Source organism: Pyxicephalus adspersus, chromosome 4, assembly GCF_032062135.1.
Source record: "Pyxicephalus adspersus chromosome 4, UCB_Pads_2.0, whole genome shotgun sequence".
Classification (NCBI taxonomy): Eukaryota; Metazoa; Chordata; class Amphibia; order Anura; family Pyxicephalidae; genus Pyxicephalus; species Pyxicephalus adspersus.
The window spans coordinates 115,709,167-115,729,249 of record NC_092861.1 but is presented as its reverse complement, the minus strand read 5'-3'; the positions used below and the strand labels follow the sequence as shown (position 1 = coordinate 115,729,249).

The following is a 20,083-nucleotide window of genomic DNA, read 5'->3' as shown; positions in this document are numbered from 1 at the left end:
GAAGCCATCATAACACTGATCTGATGCTTTGTCCAATAAGCAGGCAAGAGACTTTTGATACTACAACTCAAACTTTTAGAACACTAGTACAATGTAGTGCAAGACTGACTGCATAGACCATAGAAATTATGACAAGTAAATCATTTACTTACAGGGATCTTCAAACAAAACAAACAAAAATCAACAAAAGAAGTGTAAATGTTTTTTTTGTTTTTTTTTTACCAACCTACATCAATATATTAGGTATACATATTTGAATGTGCAAAAAAAAATTTTGATTGAACCAAACTGCTAATTAGATAAAGACATGTCGCAATATTGAAACATGTTTGCCTAGCTTTAATCATACTTGTAGATACCCCAACCATACTGATACTAACATCTATTACCCATAAAATGGGACTCTTAAGTTCCATTATTATAAAACAAGTCAGACAGGTCAATCACCAAATTTTTGTTAGCTTTTTCTAAGGAACCTCAAAGCTTTGTTTTGTGGAAAACCAGTTAAAGTTGTTTGTGGTTTCTTTGATCAAGGCAATTGACAAATTCATACTTTTTTTCTGAGCATTGGGGAAAACCAGAAAAATTAAGTCAGGGACCCTATTTCCACCATGATGTAGGTTTTGAAAGTTCTGGACATTAAAAACCTTTTAAGGGTTGTACTGGTGATTTTTTTAGTATAGGATTTAAATTATCCTACCAAGAGCTTAATTACCTGTGTTGTAAGATATAGTTGATATTATGATGTCTAGTATCATTTAGATGTGGGAATGATGGACAATTTGGGGGTAAGTCCCTAACCTGGTAACATAAACAATTTGTTAGATGTGCATTTAAGTCATAAGTAGTTCTTTTTTTATTTCAGAATATTTTAAGTTTGATATACATGTATCTTCCTCCATTTAAATGTGTTGTAGGTTTTTCTGGTAAAAATATCTGTTGCAATTCAAATTCAAACTTTATACTCAGCGAGAAGAGAACTTGAGCTACTACTGTTAGTTTACCTATTATATATTTCATAACCGTAGGAACTACATTGCCCTATTATCATAAAATATATTATATATTACATGTACTATGCAGATGTAGTTGCCTCATTTACATATAATTAAAATATATAACTAGAGACAATAGTTATAGTTTTTAAGCATGTTTAAGGCATCAGGTAACAAACGTAATATGGACCATTGCTAACCTTTTTTTTAAGTTTCTTGACCCATTGCCAGTATTCTTCTGACATTTATTTGTAATTTAATAACTTAGAATAAAGTATGTGCATATCAGGTAGGTGAACACTTTTTTGGTCACATACATGTTCAAGGTCAGTGTAAAAGCATGAATAAGCATGGAACTTGCACCTGCAATGACAGTTCCCAGTTTCCCAATTTCCGATAATCAAAAGTGTTCCAAAAATCACTATAAAACTGTTTTAGCTTTGTGATTTTATGTTTCCCTTTTCAAAGAAGTGCAAGTCATCTACAAGCCTCAAGAAAAAGCATCTAGGATATTCTTTATCTTATTAAAGTCATCATTGAATTTGTGAATATTTGATAAGGAAAAATAACCAAGACATATCTAATTAAATGCCATGACCACTAAGCATTACCAATGTTTTCATAATGTATTAAAACATTTCCTTTCTTTTTAGCAAACTCTGGATCTCTCCAAGGACCTCATACTCCCCAGTCTACTGGCAGTAATTCCATGGCTGAGATGCCTGGTGATTTAAAGCCTCCAACTCCCGCATCAACACCACATGGACAGATACAGCCAATGCCAAGTGGCAGGTACTTCCATTCAAATGTCCAAACAATGTGTTTTATTTTCATGTTCACCTTCTGTCAATATGTGGGTAGATGTTTACACTGCTATATGCTTTAAAAAGACCCCTCTGAATACAGAAGACAGTCATTTTTATTCATCCCCAATACAGCTTTCATCCATGAATATGAGAAATGTGCTCATGTGTATTACTTTTGTTTTTTGCTAGGAACAGTTCAGTGAGCGTACAGGATCCATTCTCAGATGATTCAGGTTTTCCAAAGCGCAATTCAATGACTCCAAACGCTCCTTACCAACAAGGGATGAATGTGCCAGACATGATGGGCCGGATGCCATATGAGCCCAACAAAGATCTGTTCAGCAGCATGAGAAAAGGTAAGGGAGTCCAAATCTCCTTCAGTGGGCTATGCCTTTTTTGTCATGTAAAATATCTTATTATACTAAATATATCTGCATGTCTGTAAATTTGAGATTTTGCTTTAAATTAAACCTTGTTAAATTTTCCTAGGCTAGTCAAAGTGCCTTTACTGATCACTAAGGGAGCCTAATTGAAACATGGAAGGCAATTAGCAGGGCTTAGTGAAAAGTCTGAGAAAAGCAAGCTTAAAACCAAAGTGAAAATTAATCAGAAGTAGAAACTAAAGAAGTTTCTCCGAGTGCTGAAAATAACAGCAGGAATCTTGTGATGTCTGCTATTTCTCATGTATGTTATTTTAAAACATTAGTGGAATGTTTTATTGTATTATCAATTGATTCATGCAGAAAGCATTGCAAGGGATCTAAAAGTCTAGCAAATAAAGGGGTCTAAAGTCTAGCAAATATCACCTAAACTAGACAATTACTCAAATTGCTGCACAACATAAATACTATGTAAGGGGGAGACCAGTTAGCTGGTCATCATGGACATCCTAGGTTCTGAATGCAAAAATGACCGTTAATATTCAGGTCTATGTGTTACAGGAGGGTTGCACACAACATCAGTTGCTGATCTACCCCTGCCCTGTGAATAAGTACTTTTCAATGGTAAGAGGTGGAGAATGGGCATTTTTGCTAGATCTCTTGGACAGTTGTAGTAAATTACATATTTTTAAGGCACTACCTAGCATTTGGGCAGTCAGTAACTATTCAACCCTCTTCCTGAACAAACACTTTAGCCTGTCAACTGCTAGGGCCAAAGATAAAGCAGTTGGGGGTGGCTGTGTTTGAATGCAGATAGGAAGTGGTAACTGCTCCCTTTCACAATTGTCCATGTGAAAAAGCCCTGAAAAATCTCAACCTGCTATAATTTTTTCCACAGGTGATTAGGCTACTGTGATTAGAATAGTGAGGAAGTAGAGAATGTGGCAGTTGTTTTCTGTAAATGGAAGTACTGGGCATTTTGTACTGTGCCAACTATTTGAAGAGGCAGGGTAATGTAGTGAAGCTGAGTACAAGTAGATTATTGTGCCTGCAGTGCAAATAGACATAGCATAAATACATTTTGTTGCCAATTTGCTGTATATATAGTTCAGTAACTAAATGCTTGAGTTTCTGAAGTAAACCTAATGCATGGATACATAATGTTTAGTATTTCAGAGTCTACATGAAGTATATTAGTTTAACAAAGTGTATAGCTTACCATAGCGAACATTCATTTTGTTTTAAGCCCAGAAACAAGGATGGTATCTTTTTGGTTATGCAAAGCTCTCACATAACTGACTTGTTTTAATGAATGAAATTACCTAACCTCCTTCAGTTTAAAATGCTTCTCTAATCAATGGTATAACATTTGATTAGGAAATATGAGTGTGTAATCAGCAAGTACTGACTGAGAACACAGTTTGCTTAATTTACTTGAGGTGCAACAATCAAAATTTTGTACTTGAATTGCTTAACATCTTTTCATCATGTTTTACAGCAAGTAGGGGTGGCATTAAATGTGATCATAGTGAAATTCTTCTCCTCAGAATCCACTCTCATAAGTCATCTTGCCATATACAAACATTGTTACATTTGTAAATATTAAGTAAAACACTACACGTTCATAACATGACTTGTTTTGTCACTCTGTATATGTCCATGTCTGACAACACCCATGTGTTGCTGAATGTGTAAGCTTTGTACCCAGTACTGTATGTAAATCTGGATATATCATGTGGATATAGAAATTTAAAACTCTTAGGACCTGCCTGCAGAAAAAAAGCACATGGAAAATGCACACAAATTCACTTTCATGTATTTTGTGTTGCATTACATTTTCACACAACAAATAAAAAATTCCTCAAATTTAAAAAAATGTTTTATACATTTGGTAGAACAGCAGTAACGTTTTATCTTCTATCATAATCAATGATTGGACCTACCCTTTTGTAGTTGTGTATGCAAGTACACCATTCCGTCCAGCAAATAACAGAGTTGGTACATAACCATTCAATCCCGGGTAACAGTCTACATTGTGTACTTCTAAATATTATTGTTATTATTTTTAAGGATTTATATAGAACCATCCTCTTCTGTAGCACTTTACAATAAAAAATACACAATACTAACGATTGCACAAATATTGAGGGCGATACAGAAAATGTTAAAATGGAAACAGTAGGTTGGAGAGTGTTGCCCTTTCAAGCTTACAATCTAAGGAAATAAAGAATAACTTGTATTGCAGGTTATAAGAAATGCAAGAAAATGCAAAAATGTAATTTGTATGAAAGAGCTTGCATTGTATTTTAAATTGATACATTTCAAGGTATTATCTTATTTTGGGACCAGATGTAAGCAGGAGAGATGTGTTAGGTACTCACTTGTTACTAGGAAAAATTTACTAATTTGCCCTCTTTTTTTTGTTTTAGTTCCTGGGAGCAATGAGCCTTTTATGACCCCTAGCCAAATGCCAAACAGCAGCATGCCTGAGATGTACAACCAGACTCCCTCTGGGGTGATGTCCAGTATGGGTATGAGTCAGCGCCAGCAATTTCCTTATGGACCTGGAAGCTACGATAGGAGGTAAGTACACTATAAAGTAAATACAGTACCTTCTGATTTATTTTTGTTTTTCCACCCACACCTTAAAATGATTATTCTTATTAATCTTCTTTTTACTACAGCAATTTCATTTGAAATGAGTCTCCCAGACAAAGTGACCAATTCCAACTAGTGGTTAGATTAATTGAATTAAAATAAGCCCTATTTATGAACTATTGTATATACATTGTTAAACTTTGCCCTTGGGGTCATAATGGAACCTTCATCTGCCATCAGTGATAAATACAGAGTAAAGAAATTAAAGATCCCAGCTTGGTTATTAGGAAGGCATGAAGTAGAAATTTTTACTTGTGCTCAGGAGGTTTTGTAAACATTTAATTTATGCTACTGTGCCCTTTTATCATCAGAGTTGTACTGGGTAATTAATAACTCAAACAAAGGTTCAACGAGTGTAAAAATCTGTATCTATTCCAAATACTATAAAAAATTTGCTTGGGACCTAGACATGGCTAAGTCCATGACTGTACAGTATGTAATAGAAGTTACATGTAAAAGGAATTACAGGTAGTCCTCCGGTTAAGGAAATCCTACATATGGACGCCTCCTAGATACGAACGGGGCTTCCCTGCTCGCTGTGTGCAGAACGGATGTTTGAAGGGTGGAGGGGGCAGTTTTCATTACTTGCAGAAGACATTGTTTGCTAAACACAGCTGAGGTTGTGGGTGATCTTAGGGGGTGGGCCCTTTCTGCAGCCTCTTGTAACTCTTTAATGACCAAGACAAACTCTGCAGTTGTTTCTTTTTGCGTATCAAAGCACAGCTTGCTCCAGGAGTTAATGAATGTCTGGGCTCCATAAAAATGTTTTTTTTTAATTTTTGCTTTGTTTGTGATTAACTCACAGTGAGGATTTTTTACAGTAACTGACACCATGCTGCCTAATAATATGTGTAGACAAACATCTGTCCCAATTGCATTAAAATAATGTACCTGTTCTGACTTACATACAATTTTAACTAAGGAACAAACCTACGATCCGAATTTCGTATGTAACCTGGATACTACCATTACAATGTTGTGATGCAACAATACTGTTTAAGGGTTCAGTAATATTATTTTCTTTTGAGCCACTTTATACATTTAAAACCTTGAAAAGTTATGGGTCACTAGGGAATGCAAGTATAAATATTTCAACCATTATATATTTGAAGTAATTTTTATATTACTTTATTGAAGTACAACTCTCATTTTATATTATAATATTTGATATTATGATTCAATGGGTTTTTTTTAGGTCCGAATATGGCATGGGTACAGAAGGCACAATGGGACCGCCTGGTCAAAACAACTTGGGGCCTTCAAATAGTGACCCAAGCATGTATTCACCAAACCGTTTTCAAGGACAACAAAGGTGGGCAAAAGGGTACAGTCATTTTTGTAGCAAACCAATGCATTACATGTATCTCCTAAAGCTGAACTCAAAATTTTCACATAGATTTATATTAAAATTGGGGCTCTTGAATACCTTACGTATAATTATCTAAGGTATGCCATTAAATTAGCATCTAACTGGTGCACTAGTCCTGTGAGCATTAAGACTCAGACCGGCCATGCAGGCCCCACTGCATGTCATAGAACTGACAATATAACACTGGAAATTTGCTGAGGAGGCAGCATAATGATGTTATCATCAATGTATTGTTGTATTACTAAATTACAAGAAGAGTAGTCCGCTCTCAGGCTAAAGTTTTATTGTAGTTCTAGTTCTGTTTTCTGGCAGAGACACATCCCCTTTGCCCAAACCATTGTACCAACTCCACCAAAAAAATATACATTGTTTACATCTTGTAGAAATGTTAGCAGTATGTATTATGGGAAGAAGACCTGCAGGTGGAGGCTGTATGATCTGAAGCAGCGGTCACAGTGGTCCCCAAGAAAATTGTGGTGGTCCGCAAAAAAATTACCTGGCAGGTGTGCACCCCAGCGGGGTCCTTCTCCTGACCCCACTGATCATGCCCCCATAGTCAAAGCGCCGGGCTACTGTCCCCCCAGGATGTTTATCAAGCAGGTCTGAGCTTGCAGTGGGAGAGTAAGCTTGTTCTGACATCATCATGTCACTTCTTCCCCTTTGAGTGATACACGGCTCTCCGCACATGTGCAGAATTTAATATTATGAATTTAGTGGTCATTGAGGTCCAAAAGGTTGGCAATCACTGATCTAAAAGATGTGCTACTAATGTCTTGGTGCAAGATACCACAAAACCAATTCATGGATCTTGTAGGATCTGTGTCTTAAAGGGTCAAAACTGTTTTTTTTTCTGATCTGTTTATGTTCATGTTATCACAGTTTTTAGAGGTATATTAGGTGAATTTTATCTTTTACTTTGATAATCTATGTTCTGGTTTTCATGTCATTTAAATGTTAATAGTTTTTTTTGTATTTTTTTAATATAAGTCTACATTGTGTTTTCCCTGTGTAGGAATGTGCTAATTCCTGAATAACATTCTTTAATTCTATATAGGTAGATAGTATGTAGATTGTTCCCACAAAACTGCAGTCTTTGTAGTAAATCAAAGTAAATTGCTGTCTGCTTAAGACAAAAATGCCTCCTTTATTGCATCAACAATAAGAAAGAGATTTTCTATCAATAGACATCTAGACTAGTGAGGTAGGAGAAAGATGTAAAATGGTAGTGAAGAATGAATGTTCAAATTAAAGCTATTCAATGAATAGAACATATCTAAAGTGCAAAGACCTTTAACAATATATTCATGAAGTGATAATAAAGATGATAGAATCTTTGCCTTTAGTCTCTGGTTAAAGTGAAAATAGAAGCCCTGTTTTCTATCTTTTTCTATCTTTTGACCCAATAAAAGTGGAGAGAAAAAATATCATGAGGTCCAAAAGCCAATGACCTGAATTTGGTTACAAATCTGTTTCATGAATGAGACAAAAAGTATTAATAGTTGATGTGTTTGACAGATATTAAAGCTAAACCTAAGGCAATACACAGATAAAAGCACAGCCCTATCTGGCAGGATGGGAAAACCATGTTTTCTCTGTTGTAATAAGGAATGCCTACACATCTTACCTCTCCTCCAACTTGAGCTGTACATTAGGCAGACTGGTGCACTAATTTCTCCACCAGTCTAAACTCTGATAGTAATTTTTTAAGCCCAGGGTAGATAGGTTTAGACATTTGCACTGCTTGTACTAAAATACAGAACCAAAATATATGTGTCTGCAGTCAACTTTGAGTGAAATCCAAGCTAAATGTCAATGGTATCAAGCTGTATTTTTTTTTTTTGTCTGTTTTTAAAGTTCCACCTTCTGAACTGAAAAATATAGTTGTTAGCTTTTTGGTGGCTACAGTGCTTTCCCTTTTTAGTTGTTTGCAGTGATCAGTATCATATCAGAGAAAAAAAACATAAACATTAAACAACACATTGATTTAATGAAACTCTCCTCATAAAGGCCAGTGACTAAATCATTTTTCAATAACTGCACTGGTCTAAGTTAATATTATGTTTTACATAAATGAGAGGGAGGAAATGTGACAGAATCGAGAAAGGTGAAAAGAAAACAAAGATGAGATGGGAAAGGGTTGGGGGGTCTCATAGCTATAAAACACGTGCTGTAAAAAACATGTCTGTATTAGCAAAACAGTTAACATGTGTAGAACATCCCCAGGAACGCGGTCCTTCTAGGGACCCAAGTCATATCATTTTTGGCATTTAATTTTTCTCATCATAGTCTGATACATTTTTCATAATGATAATCATAACTTGGAGACATCTAAGCTTACCAGTACATTGAAGTTAATGTACTTAAGGAATTTGGACTGTTCATTTAGCAAAGTAAATTATCACTCTTCGAAGCTTAGTGAATATGTCAAAAATTCACTTGGCAAAGAATACTCAATATCATGCAAAAAATATAATAAGAAAAAACATGATTTTTGCCTGCACATACAGTTGGCAATCGAAATTCCTTTCCTTCAGTTATCACACATGAATTTCAGATTGCATTTTCAATACAGGGACTGCAGTACACTGTTTGTCCACTGGTGTTTTATTGGTGCTATTCTGCAGAAACAGCTGTTAGGTCTTGCTTACTACACTAAATACACGTTGTTGTTATTATTATTATTATTATTATTATTATTATTAATAATAATAATAATAATATTAATAAACAGGATTTTTATAGCGCCAACATATTACGCAGCGCTGTACATTAAATAGGAGTCGCAAATGACAGATGAAAACAGACAGTGACACAGGAGGGGAGGACCCTGCCGCTATGGTTTGCCGGTAGCTAAAAATATAAATGTGATGAGTTTGCGCTGCTGCTTTGTGAAAGACAGGTTTGGCATGTGAAGTAGTGCTTCCCAGGGGTTCTGCAATATCAAGATATTTAAAACTGATTTTATGTGATTGTATACCCTAATCTAAAGTTGATGAACAACTGGGCAGTCCCACCAAGTGTGGCGATAAGTACCAATGGCTCCACAGCCTCTGAAACAATGTGAAGTTCCATCCACAACAAATTTAGCTGTCCTATTTGGTGTTAAGTACCATCTAAATATTACTTTATAAGCATTTTCTTGAGCAATAATATTGGGCAAACATTTAGCAATGGCTTGCCAGATATCATCCCATCTCTCTGGGTCTATGGTACAATTCAGGTCATCTTTCCATTTAAGCATGTATTGTGGGCGGCGTGTGTTCATAATAACCAGTATCGGGTAAAGAAAGGACACCAGGCCTGAAGAATAAGGATTGCATAGACAACACGATTCAAAGGCTGATATTTGTAAAGGTGAACTATCATGATTCCTTAATAAAGCTTGCAAATAATGTCAAATCTGCATATATCTAAACATTTTGTTTGAGGGCAAGGCCCAATGCTCCTGTAGATAGTTGAAAGACTTTATTCCTGTAAAGAAATATAGCTCCTACACATAATGTACACCCACAAACAAAAAGCATTTGCATTAGCATAAGCAGGTTCGAAAGAGGGGCATTTAAAAATCCCAGCTAGAGGAGTATGCCCAGACATCAGCCCAGCAGAAATTTTTAATCTGTCCCAAAGACCTCTATTAATGGTCTGTGGGCGGCAGGTAGCCACAATATATTATGTAGTGGTATTGATGGCAATTCTCCAACATAGATCTGGGCCTAGATTGGTACTTCCCTGGAACAATGCAAAGCCACTAAAGGAGCCAACTGTGCTGCTAGGAAATACAAATAAAGTAACTTGGGGAGATAGGACATTTTAATTGCATGTATTTTGCCAAGCGAAAATCCTGCATGGCCAGATATGGGCGGAGGGTCCAACATCTAGCTAATGTTGATAAGGGTGATAAATCAGCATAAAGTCTATATTCTGTACTTTGAAACATGAGCCGCAGAGCATTGCCAGCTCTTAAGAGGAGCAAGTCTTTAGTGCCAAAGAAGTGAAACGTAGCAATGATATCTCTAGGGGGACCATCCTTTCTCTTAGGGCTCAAGAGCGATGAATCCTATCCATTTTCAAAGGTTTAACTGGGACGTCTGGAGTAAGCTCTTGCAACAGAGCAGTAATATACCTCTGCACATCAACTACTGTTTCCTGAATGCCCCTGATTCTGAGATTGCTCGTGATTTTCACAATCTTCTAGTTGATCTTTAAGGTACTCAATTTCTTTCTGAGCCGCCCCTAGATCTTGATCTAAACTTTTTAAAACTGTTGTGGCATCATCTATACGTGTTTCTAAAGATGCTGTACGAAGGCCGATGTCACATAGGTCATGGCGCAACTCAGCGGTTATGGATGCAGAGGCCTGAGAAAGCTCCTCTTTTATCATAGCCCTTACGCGTTGCATAAAGCATGGATCATCTCCCTGCGGTACCTGTTTCAGCTGACATGGAACAGAGTTCATGCTGTCCTCTGATGGCAAAAGTGGAGAGAAAGCTGGAGACTCGCGTGGAGCTTGTGTCGGCCCCATCTTGGAATGCTGGGCTAAGACACGCGGCGGGCCCGTGGCTGCTGACTGGCGCTTGGATTTCGCGGTTGGACCCATCTATGATAGTGCCAGATGAGTTTACTGGTGGTTAGCGGGTTGATAGCTGGTACAGTTTCCCTTGAACACACTAAATAGGGTGCAGAAACCATCATATTTTTTTATTTTAACCTGCTCAGGTATAAGGTGTTGGGACCTAAATGTTTTGGGCCAATCTGACATGGAAAGCTGGCATGTAGGTCCTTATGCATTCCCATTAGAATCTCACTATAATAAACTGCCTGACAGGTCAACTAAAATGGGCCAGTAGTGGAATGTGCTAGAGCTTGCTTGCATTAATATTAAAAGTTAGGAAATTAGTTGCTGTGTCCGATATTAATACTTTGGGTCTCTGATTTGAAACAACTACAGCAAGTGAGAGCCGAATCAAAACTCCCAATCTGCATACAGTGACTCAAAATGTATTGAAAAAAAATGAAGCAAGGGCATCCTATATATTTCTATCAGCACATACTTTTATAGGTGTTCACCAGAGGCCTGCATACTGGAAAAAATGTAGCCTTTTGCTTGAAAAAAATGCAGATCTTTAAGCAGAAATAGCACTTGTCAGTCTTCACTATACCATGTTAATCATCTTAGGTTGACAATGTGACTAGACATTAACAAATCAGTAACCTGATATAAACCCAAATATAAAGAGCATGTTTGCAAATTTTCGGATTTAGTAAATAAATTCTGAAAAAGCTTCCTGGACCCTGCATATGTTTGGATTTATTGGTATGAGTTAATACATCAATTATTCCAACACCACGCCTAAACAAAGTTAGTACTGGGATTGCTATCTGCTTGCTACAAATGTTATTCTTGTGTTTGTATAGTTGTACCCAGGTTTCTGGAACAAATGTACGTCTTGTGTTTGCATGGTAGAATTCTGGGTGTTTCTCCTTGCAACCCTAAAATCTTCCTCTTGATTAACTGCCTTTCATTCAGAATGGTCCTAGTCTGTCTGTAGTAATAGGGTATTTACATTTCAGGAGCATATGCTGATGTGAACAGTCAAATGTCATATGTAAAGTAATACAGAATTTTCTTGGAGTTACACATGAAAATGTATAAAATATAATGTAATATTATAACTATTAAGTAAATCCTATACTAAAACTACCACATACTTTAATGATTATTGTAACATCTTTGCTAACTTATGTTTCAGGCATGAAACCTATGGACAGCAGTATGCAGGGCAAGGTCCTTCTTCAGGACAACCACCTTATGGAGGACACCAAGCAGGAATGTACCCACAACAGCAAGTAAGCTGCTGATTTTTTTGTAATATCCCATTCGGCATGGTAGAAAAATCTGAGATTAGTTGTGTAATGCCTGAAAACTATTGCTACAACCAATAACAATCTGGGACCTAGAGTGGCATTTATCAAAGATTGATAATACCAAATACAATTTAAAAAAGTTGCAGATCCTGAAATGAAACATATCATGTTGTGGCTGGGTAGATACGTGCAATAAATTGTCGTTGGAAATGATCTTTCACGATCCTTTCCAATGACAAAAGACTGCACGATGCATGAACGAGTGCTGTACATACAGCACTGTTCTGCTCTATGAAGAGGGGAAGGGGAGAACGACGGAGCCGCACACCACTGCGCTCTCCCCCCTTCACTTTCATTATGTTACTAGTTCGTCGTTGGTGGACTTGCCAGGACAGTCGTTGGGTTGATGAATGCTGTACACACGCCAGATTCTGGTTGGGTATCAGCCCTGTAGTGATTATCTGATGAGAATCATCTGACCTGTGTAACTAGCCTAAGGATGTTTGTAGATTATTAGAGCTATCTTTTCATAGCTTAGGGTATTTTTCAGTGCATTCAGTCTAAAAGTTTATGACTGATATAACTGGCACTGGGTAAAACATTTGAATGGATCACAGGAAAAACATTCCTTCAGATAATGAAGGCATCCTAGATTGTAGGAGAAACAAAGTTCCTGAAAAGTTGATAAATGTTATTCTACATAGTTGTCTCAGGTAGGAAGGCCATTACACAACTTTTCCTTCAATTTGTTGTCTTTAGACTTTGGGAGTATAAAGTGTTTTGCATTTAAAAAAAAAACACAATTTTGAGACATTTGTAAGCAAACATTTCATAAAAGCATAAATTAGGTTAACTCATGACTATAAAGAAACACACATGTATGAAACTTTTAAGATGTAAGGAAGTCAAGATTTTTTATTTTTGTTTTTATTTAGATTGTCCTTAATAAAAAATTAATAGATATTGCTTTATTTTTTTTCTAGAACTACAAGCGCCATATGGATAGTATGTATTGTCCTTCATCAAAGCGTCATGAGGGAGAGATGTACAGTATACAGTACAGCAGCCAACAGCAAGATGTGTATAATCAGTATGGCAGCACTTACACTGGACCCGACAGGAGGCCAATGCAAGGACAGTATTCTTTCCCTTACAACAGAGAAAGAATGCAAGGCCCAGGACAAATGCAGCAGCATTTGGGACCTCAGATGTTGAGTGGCCCAGTCCAGTCATCTTCTGGTGATGGTGCTCAGCAGAATATGTGGCCCTCACGCAGTGACCTACCCTATCCATACCAAGGAAGGCAAGGCCCAGCTGGCACACAACAGCAAGGAACATATCCTGCTATAAACCGTTCTGAAGATATCTTGGGACCTGACCAAAGAATAAATCATGAGGGTCAGTGGCCATCTCATGGAAACCAACGTCAGCCTTCCTACATGTCTCCATCTGGATCCATCCAGCCTAACACCAGAGCTCCACCTTCAACTTACCAGACCCCACCATCATTGGCAAACCATATTTCAAGGGCCTCTAGCCCTGCCTCATTTCAGCGCTCACTAGAAAACCGTATGTCACCAAGCAAATCTCCTTTCTTGCCTATGAAAATGCAGAAAGTTATGCCCACAGTTCCACCAACTCAGACACATACATCTAGGCGTGAAATTACCTTTCCTCCTGGCTCAGTGGAAGCAACTCAACCAGTCTTAAAGCCAAGAAGAAAAATTACCTCAAAAGACATTGGTACGAGAAAAAAAAGGCAACTGTTTGTATCTGAATAATTTGAAAATGTATTTATAAACACTATAGTGTATTTTTCATTTTATGAAAAAATGTACCTTTTAAATATGTATCTATTGGGATTGATTATTGCTGTATGATATAGGCACATGCCACACTGCCCAAAAAAAACTTAAAGGAATATTGAAATCACATATTAGATCTTGATGACTGAAGTTGAAACTCTGTACTGATATATAGCGTGTAAATGATTGAGCAAAACGAGCAAATGATTTCAAACTGTAGATATACATGAGGCTCTGGACATACTATGAGGCTCAAATAAACAATAATTTAAAAAAAGAAATTTAGGACAAGTCATAACATTTTTTAGTGTACTGATGTAGAAAATATTAGTATTTCTACATGTTCTCTATAAAATAGCAAATTTTCACTTTTGTGGGCACTACAACATGCTTTGCAAATGTGTTACAGGTCATATCTCCAAATGTTAGTTTTTAAAACTCAAATCACTTTCACCAATGCCAATACATAACAAAATTACCACTTTATTTTAATGGGGTATTTGAAGTTTTTCTTTCCCTTAACAATACTATTTAACATAAATACATATAGAATAAGTAAAATTAAATTAAACTGACTAACATAAAACAGAACTTTGTTTTTTCCCCTCTAATGTAGAGCGCTTCCATTAGGAAAGACTGTACTAGTAGTAGTAGAATAGATTGAGTGTAATTTTTTTCCACAATGAGTGCCAAACCCTTCTAACTGGAAAATACCAGCAGCAAAAAGTAAATCTTCCCTCTGCTTTTTTTTGTCAGGGCAGAAGGACCAAAGGTTTTATTAGTAATTCTTAAAAAAATCATGCAATTGCAGGAAAAATTTAAAAAAAGGCACAATTCATCAGAAGTTGAGATCTACTTGACTATAACACGTTTCAAGTAAATTACATAAATAAACATTCTTAATCAGGGCTGTCCAACTTGAGATCTTAAGAGCCACATACAGGGTAGGAATTTCAGATAAGCAGAACCATTTTCTGGCTCCATACCTGTCTAAATTTACTGCTATCTGTTGGGGAAATAATACAATTGTGTACAGATCCTGGCCCTCGCGGACTTACATTGATCTGCTACAGGTTAAAATATGAGTAACCTTATAGACAGTACACTTGCACCTCATGACGAACCTATGATATCTTTATAAAGGTATTTTGTTAAAATTTTTGTCTCTGTAAACATTTTTTTCAGTAACACCTGAAGCTTGGAGGGTAATGATGTCTTTAAAATCTGGTCTCTTGGCTGAAAGTACATGGGCTTTAGATACCATCAACATCCTACTTTATGATGACAGTACAGTGGCGTCTTTTACCTTATCCCAGGTGGGTGTTTTGTTTAATATTGACATTTACTTTGTCAGTTGATTTTAGCTTTAAAATATAGCATTTACTGCCTGTCCTCATCTATAGCTAAAAAGCATATTAATCGGGTAGATTTGCCCTCCTTGGGATTTTTTCACAAATAATGTGTACACTGTGGTTTCTGCAATAGGGGATTTTAGGTTCCCCCAAATACATTGTTTCCTATGTGTATTAGTTTAAGGCTATGACCAGTAGAACCTAATGAAAAATAGTGACCAAGATATAGGACAAAGCCTGATAGATTTTATTACTGATTTATTATCATGAGTTTTTTTATTCTAAATATTATAATCATCTAGGAGGAATGCATACTAGTTGTAAATATCAGACCAAGTGTTTTTTTTATTTAGATGTTCAAATGAAAAAATGGAAAATATATTGGTTTATTTTTTTTTCAGTACAACAACCATGTAGTTTTTATGTTCTGATGTCTTCAACTATGCCCCCAGCTTTTTTCAAATCTAATGTATTCAACTAAACATAAAGGCTGCCGTCATTTTTTTTTTTTTTTTTTGCTATGCATTTATCAAATTATGCTGCAATCATATTTTTTTTTTTATTTCTATGTTGCACAAATAAAATATTAAATTAAAATAAAATAAAAATAAAATTTAAATACCCAAAAATAAATATACCCATTCACTAATTCATATTTTCTGTTTGATTCAACAGTTACCTGGGTTTTTGGAGCTCTTAGTGGAATATTTTAGGAAATGTCTCATTGACATCTTTGGGATATTAAAAGAATATGAAGTTGGGGCATCTGATGATCTTGAAAATGACTTAGATGATGGTCCATCTACAGAGGAAGAAGAGGCTGCTATGGATTATGAAGACAATACAGAGGAAGATGATGCCAATGATGACATGGAACATGATCAGGATGATGACAATGTTTTAGATGAGAAAGAAAACATAAAACCAGAGGAAAAGAAAACCTTATTCATAAAACCTGAAATGTTAGGAATTCGAAGTGAGAAGCCAAAACAAGCAAGTAAGTTTGATAGGCTGCCAATCAAAGTTGTTAAAAAGAATGATCTATTTGTGATTGACCGTTCTAACCGACTTGGGCACGTTCAGGAATTCAATAGTGGGCTACTTCATTGGCAGCATGGTGGAGGTGATACAACAGAACATATTCAGACTCACTTTGAAAGCAAAATGCAAATACCCCTATATAGGACACCTCAAAGACCTGTGAGTCCTCCAAACAAAAAGAAGAAAGAGCAAGATGACCGATTTCTACCAGATAATGAGGATGATCAACCAGAAAAAAATATAACTGCAACCATTGATGATGTACTTTCTGCAAGGCCAGGTGCACTCCCTGAAGATTCCAATAACCCTTGCTCAGATATAGAGAGCAACAAACTTTCATTGGAAATCCACCAAGCCAAAAGTCACAGGAATATAACATTACTGGAAGATGAACCAAGAAGCCGAGATGAAGTTCCTGTGCGTACAGTAGCTCCTTGGCAAGACTCTTTGGCCAGGCGTTGCATTTGTGTGTCAAATATTATCCGTAGTTTGTCTTTTGTGCCTGGGAATGATGCTGAGATGTCAAAACATTCAGGCCTGGTTTTGACCCTTGGGAAACTAATTCTCCTCCATCATGAGCATCCAGAAAGAAAACGAACACCACAGACTTATGAAAAAGAGGGGGAGGAAGAAAAAGGTGCCAGCTGCAGCAAAGATGAGTGGTGGTGGGATTGTCTCGAGGTAATGAGGGAAAATACTTTGGTCACATTAGCCAATATCTCTGGACAGTTAGACTTGTCTGCTTACACAGAAAGTATCTGTTTGCCAATTTTGGATGGTTTACTACACTGGATGGTGTGCCCATCAGCTGAGGCACAGGATCCTTTCCCAACAGTAGGGCCCAATTCTGTCCTTTCCCCTCAGAGACTTGTGCTTGAAACATTATGTAAACTCAGTATACAGGACAATAATGTGGATCTAATTTTAGCCACACCTCCTTTCAGTCGCCAAGAAAAATTATACGCGACTCTAGTTAGGAATGTTGGGGAACGCAAAAACCCTGTGTGTCGAGAAATGTCTGTTGCGCTGCTTTCGAACCTTGCTCAGGGGGATTCAGTGGTAGCAAGGGCCATAGCTTTGCAAAAAGGAAGCATTGGGAACCTAATAAGCTTCATGGAAGATGGTGTTACCATGGCCCAATATCAGCAGAATCAACATAACCTCATGCACATGCAGCCTCCCCATTTGGAGCCTCCCAGTGTAGACATGATGTGCAGGGCGGCTAAGGCATTATTAGCCATGGCCAAAGTGGAAGAGAACCGCTCCGAGTTCCTTTTGCACGAAAGCCGTTTATTGGATATCTCTATAACAGCAGTTCTGAACTCCTCAGTTGCCTCAGTCATTTGTGATGTACTCTTTCAAATAGGACAGTTATGACACCAGTGGGAAGCCAAGCATGTGTGAGAGAAGAGTAGGAAGTCGCATAGTACTGGCTATTTTTCTGTTCTTTAGAGAAGAAGAATCAAAAATAAAAGTAAAACAAAAATGCTCCTCACCCAGTCATTATTTACCAATTGGAATTTCTAAGAAATGGTTAATGAGCTATGAAAATAAATATTTGCTGTTTTGTGTATGTTTATTCTATTTTATTTTTTTCTCTTTACCAAAGTTGGTGATTGTTTCATTTGAAGGTCATTTTGGATCTTTGTTTTTTTTTAAGTTTTATTTTTCTTGATTGTAATATTAGCCTTAGGGGACAGATAAACCCGTGTGAGCATTGTAAAAAAAAATGAAACTTTATCACTTCTTTGAAGAGAATTGGTTGTTATTATTTCAGTTTTCATATTCAGAGTATTTTTTGTACCCTTGAGTTTAAAGAAATGTACCAAACCAGTGTGCAATAGAACCACTAGTGAAATTGTTGGAGTATGTAGAAAGGGAGGCTCAGTTTAAAAACAAATTCTGTTTTAATGCTCTGGATAACAGTAATATTAGAATCGAAGCAGAATGAATAGATACTTATTGGGAAAATAAATTCTGAACATTTAAACTTATTTAAAAAAAAAAAAAAGTTCAAAAGTTCATACCACTGTCATAAACAAGTATAGTATTTGAGATTTCACACGATAACAGCCTTTAGATGCTTTGTTTTTTTTTTTGTTTTTTTTTTGTCATTATTACCCAGGGTCTGGGATGTATATACAAAATGTACAGGCCTTCACTTTGTTTCTTTTCTTGAAAATTAATTTTTAGTATACTTTGGCTATTTCCCCATGATGTGGTTAAAGTGATAGATTTTTATTGTCATCTTTTTTTTTTCCTTCTTTGTCATGGCACTGAAAAAAATCCTGGCCATATTTCCCACCATGAGGGCAATGTGCAGGTTTCTGTATGTATAAATTAATGCTCTATTTCGGTATAGCAGCTGGACACTTGCAGGTTGCAATTAAAATGTGGAATCAGTCATCTACCAACTAAAGAAGACATTGGTGATCTTATACAAACAGAAGTTATTACAAAACAACAGATGAATCAACACGACTTCTGAGGTTTTTCAGTGATGAAACTCAACATATTTGTATTTCAAGAAAATGTAGTTTAAAGAAAAAAAAAAAAGAAAATGAAAAAACTTGTTGTAAATTCCTTCTTTTCCTCTGGCTTAACGAATATCATTTATTCAGTATAAAATCTTTATACTATATGTTCCACATGTTAAGAATAAATGTACATTAAATCTTGTTAAGCACTGTGATGGGTGTTTTTGAATAATCACTTTTTCATCTTGTATATAGATTTTGATATATGTTAATGGTCTTTTAGACAACTGTTTGAATATACGCTCTCCAACATTGGAACAGGAATATATACTGTACTGCCACGTTCAGCTTTTATATTAATGCTAAACAGACTGTATATATTTTTGTAGAAATTAGCATTGCCTCTATTTGTTTCCCGTGGGTACCTGAGACGATGCAATGAAAAATGTTATTTTATGTGGGGGAAAAAAAACAAAATTCTTTGAAAACACAACTTATATAAAATGTTTTCCTTTTCTGAGCAGAATGCAGACTGCTGTTTATTTTGATATCACTTAGTTTGCATCATATTTGTCTTACAGTAAAGTTTATTTGGTCTTTAGCTTGTGGATTTTGAATTCAAAGACCAAATGCCAAAGTTCTTTGGTTTGCAGGCAAGTGTGTGTAGCTGGTGCGGTCAATTTTACCTTTTATGTAAAAATGCGGCTTTTTTCATTGATGTTACTAGACTACTACTACTAAATATACATAAAAACACAATTGAAAAAAAACACATTCTAAAGTAAAAACACTTTATCATCAATACATGAAGTGCATTCTACTTTAATAATTTCCTAACAGTAAATTTATATATATATATATATATATATATATTCTTCCATTCCTATTACATTACAGTACCGGTTTAGTGGTGACAACAATTAAATATGCCCAATGAATAACTTATGTTTCTTTTAGTCACCCTTGTTGCACTGACACGTCTCCACATCCAATGCTGCCCCTTCTTCCAGATGATTGAAAGTGGCTTCTTCTGTTGACTGTGCTCCTGATCTCCCTGACCTTGCGGATGTAACCTGTGGAAAAGATAACTATCACAGTTTCTCTCTGCCCACAACCCTTATTCTACACTACACACACTACAGCTACCCTAGCAATTGAATGACAATAAAACGTTATTGTTACAAAGTATAAAAATATTCCACCGCATGCAGACTCCTTCCCCGACAAGCTTCACCCATCACAGGGCTTGGTTGTAGAGGTGAAAAGAAAAGGCTGGGACTAATGGAGTCAAAGATAGTATGTTCCCAATTCATGAATAAAAACAGAATATATCTA

General features: G+C 36.2%; 1 protein-coding gene across 11 annotated transcripts in view; it reads left to right on the top strand.

Annotated features, from left to right (window-relative positions):
- The window catches only part of ARID1B (AT-rich interaction domain 1B), a 269,374-nt gene extending 250,100 nt beyond the window's left edge, over positions 1-19,274 (top strand). For 8 of the 11 annotated variants that reach the window (XM_072409387.1, XM_072409383.1, XM_072409381.1 and 5 more), the window contains 8 exons: positions 1,649-1,787; positions 1,991-2,157; positions 4,611-4,764; positions 6,035-6,151; positions 11,959-12,055; positions 13,057-13,816; positions 15,064-15,194; positions 15,906-19,274. In XM_072409387.1, coding sequence (XP_072265488.1) covers positions 1,649-1,787; positions 1,991-2,157; positions 4,611-4,764; positions 6,035-6,151; positions 11,959-12,055; positions 13,057-13,816; positions 15,064-15,194; positions 15,906-17,648 — 3,308 coding nt within the window. In that variant the 3' untranslated portion in view covers positions 17,649-19,274. The remainder of the gene's footprint in view (positions 1-1,648; positions 1,788-1,990; positions 2,158-4,610; positions 4,765-6,034; positions 6,152-11,958; positions 12,056-13,056; positions 13,817-15,063; positions 15,195-15,905) is intronic. The other 3 variants (XM_072409384.1, XM_072409390.1, XM_072409389.1) reach the window with 1 other exon arrangement.
- Positions 19,275-20,083: the final 809 nt, after the last annotated feature.